Source organism: Lucilia cuprina, chromosome 6, assembly GCF_022045245.1.
Source record: "Lucilia cuprina isolate Lc7/37 chromosome 6, ASM2204524v1, whole genome shotgun sequence".
NCBI classification, from domain to species: Eukaryota; Metazoa; Arthropoda; class Insecta; order Diptera; family Calliphoridae; genus Lucilia; species Lucilia cuprina.
This window is the reverse complement of record NC_060954.1, coordinates 55,470,898-55,473,506: the sequence shown is the minus strand read 5'-3', so window position 1 is coordinate 55,473,506 and position 2,609 is coordinate 55,470,898. Positions and strand designations below refer to the sequence as shown.

Sequence of the window (2,609 nt, the reverse complement as noted above, 5' to 3'; positions counted from 1 at the left end):
CTATAGCCTAGTCTATAGTCTAGTCTATAGTCTAGTCTATAGTCTAGTCTATAGTCTAGTCTATAGTCTAGTCTATAGTCTAGTCTATAGTCTAGTCTTTAGTCTAGTGTGTGCTTGATTTTAACGTCTAGTCTTGTTTCGGCCGGCCATTGACTTGAACATACTACATCTTAGATTATGTTGTAATTTATGCATCATGTTCACAAAAATATTTTCTTCGCAGCAATTGAGGTTAAAACTGACATTTGTCACATCCTTTAAAAAAATATGTATATATATTTAAAGGATTTTATTATTTTTTCTTTGTATCTAAGCTCATATCCTACAGAAAAGGTTCACTGTTTTTTCTTTGTGCGTTTATATAAAACGAAAAAAAATGTGGTTAAATAACAATGTGGAAAAGAAAAGTGTGTCAGGGCTTATTGTGTTTGTCATACTATTTATGAAAGAAATATGGCAACGACTTTTGCTTTTTCAAGAATTATTTTTTAACATTTCTAAACTATTGTGTTTTTTGCATTTGTCAGCAGAAGCAACATCCTTCATTATGCTGTAAAGGAAACAATAGAAATATGAGTTAAAAGTAAAGAATTTCTAAAATTTTGCTGTAGTTTAGCTCATGGTCCAGTTTGTGGACAAAATTTGCAAAGAATATTTATCTACCTCTGTTTTCTTTTTTCTTGATTTAATAAAAATATAAAGATAATTATAAATTATTTTAAATTCATATAAATCAAAACTTCTCCTTTATAGTCATTAAGAACACCAGCTCGAAATTTTATCAAATAATCACCAGATGGAAATGGAAGAAATTTAAACAAATCCATAGTTATGACTAAATTATTAACAATGAGATCATGCTTAAAATGAGAAAAAAAATTGTTAAAAAAATTAAAATAATTAAAAACTTATATAAAAACATTAGCCACAAGCACAAAAACAACAACAAAACTGGAAAATCTTACTCTCAATAATAATTCTTCCATATGTTCTTAATCGTCTGTGACCCCAAATATTGGAAATAACACTTACATTATAGGGACACGAATGATTGATGTTCGAATGTTCTCCAACAAATTGTAGCACTAATTTCCAAAATATGTGTTGATTTGGATTTTTAAAAAAATTACAAAAATTAAATGTGTTATTGTAAAGAAAAGGATTATATTTTTGGGAAGAACTTTTAACATAGAAACCACAATTAATCTGTAAAATGTTTTATTTTATTAAAAAAAACTTTAATTATATCCTGCAACTCAAAAAAAAACTCACATTTATATTATCGACTGGTGTTTTAAACAGACTCACATAGACGCTTGCACCAATTTTATTGCGACCCAAGACCTTCAAGTAACAGGTCTTGAAATTCAGAAACGATTTATCGAAAACAATGCATTCAATTTTTGTCAATTTTATTGCTGTTGCATCTGTTAGTAGCAATAGCTGTAACTTTACACATACTATTACAAATGTTGCATTCAAAAAATATGATTTAAATTCATTCATATTGAATTGATTACTAAATAATTACTGAATATTTATATTATAAAACTATTTGTTTATATATTTATTTTTTACAGTCGAATGGTATTTCGATTTTCTTTGGTAAAAATTTTAATTGCGATTCTAGTTTAGATTAGAAGTACGAGTTTTAATCGCTAAAATTCTAGACTAGACTATAGATTAGACTAAACACTAGACTATAGACATAACTATAGACCAGACTTTACCGGACTATAGTAGGCAATTGAGTGAATAGCAGACTAGAGTATAGACTAGACAATAAACTAGACTAGAGACTTGACAAGACTATAGACTATACTACAGACTAAACTATAAATTAAAATATAGACTCCACTATATACTAGACTGTAGACTAAACTGATCCTGACTGTAGCCTAGACTATAGACAACTATAGACTGGACTAAAGACAACTATAGACTATAGATTAGACTATGGACTAGACTATAGTCATAACTATACACTAAACTATAGACTATAGTACATACTAGACTATAGACTAAATTGATCCGAACTATAGACTTGACTATAGACCAGACTATAGGCTAGACTATAGACCAGACTATAGACTAGACTATATATTAGACTATAGACTATACTATATACTGGATTATAGACTAGACTATAGACTATAGGCTAGACCATAGACTGGACTATAGGCAACTATAGACTATAGATTAGACTATAAATTATACTATAGATTAGACTATGGACTAGACTATAGGCTAGACTATAGTCATAACTATATACTAAACTACAGACTATAGTACATACTAGACTATAGACTAAATTGATCCGAACTATAGACTTGTCTATAGACTAGACTATAGACAAGACTATAGACTAGACTATATACTAGACTATAGACTAGACTATATACTGGACTATAGACTAGACTATAGACTAGACTATAGACTAGACTATAGACTAGACTATAGACTAGACTATAGACTAGACTATAGACTAGACTATAGACTAGACTATAGACTAGACTATAGACTAGACTATAGACTAGACTATAGACTAGACTATAGACTAGACTATAGACTAGACTATAGACTAGACTATAGACTAGACTATAGACTAG

The 2,609-nt window shown here is 28.9% G+C and overlaps 1 protein-coding gene across 1 annotated transcript in view; it reads right to left on the bottom strand.

Annotated features, from left to right (window-relative positions):
* LOC111689315 overlaps positions 1 to 1,525 on the bottom strand; it is a 50,560-nt gene extending 49,035 nt beyond the window's left edge. Inside the window, exons 1-3 of the mRNA XM_046954187.1 lie at positions 1,273 to 1,525; positions 1,033 to 1,206; positions 820 to 860 (exon numbers count right to left, since the gene is read on the bottom strand). Of these exons, the coding sequence (XP_046810143.1) occupies positions 820 to 860; positions 1,033 to 1,206; positions 1,273 to 1,506 (449 nt within the window). The 5' untranslated portion in view covers positions 1,507 to 1,525. The remainder of the gene's footprint in view (positions 1 to 819; positions 861 to 1,032; positions 1,207 to 1,272) is intronic.
* Between the last annotated feature and the right edge of the window lie 1,084 nt (positions 1,526 to 2,609).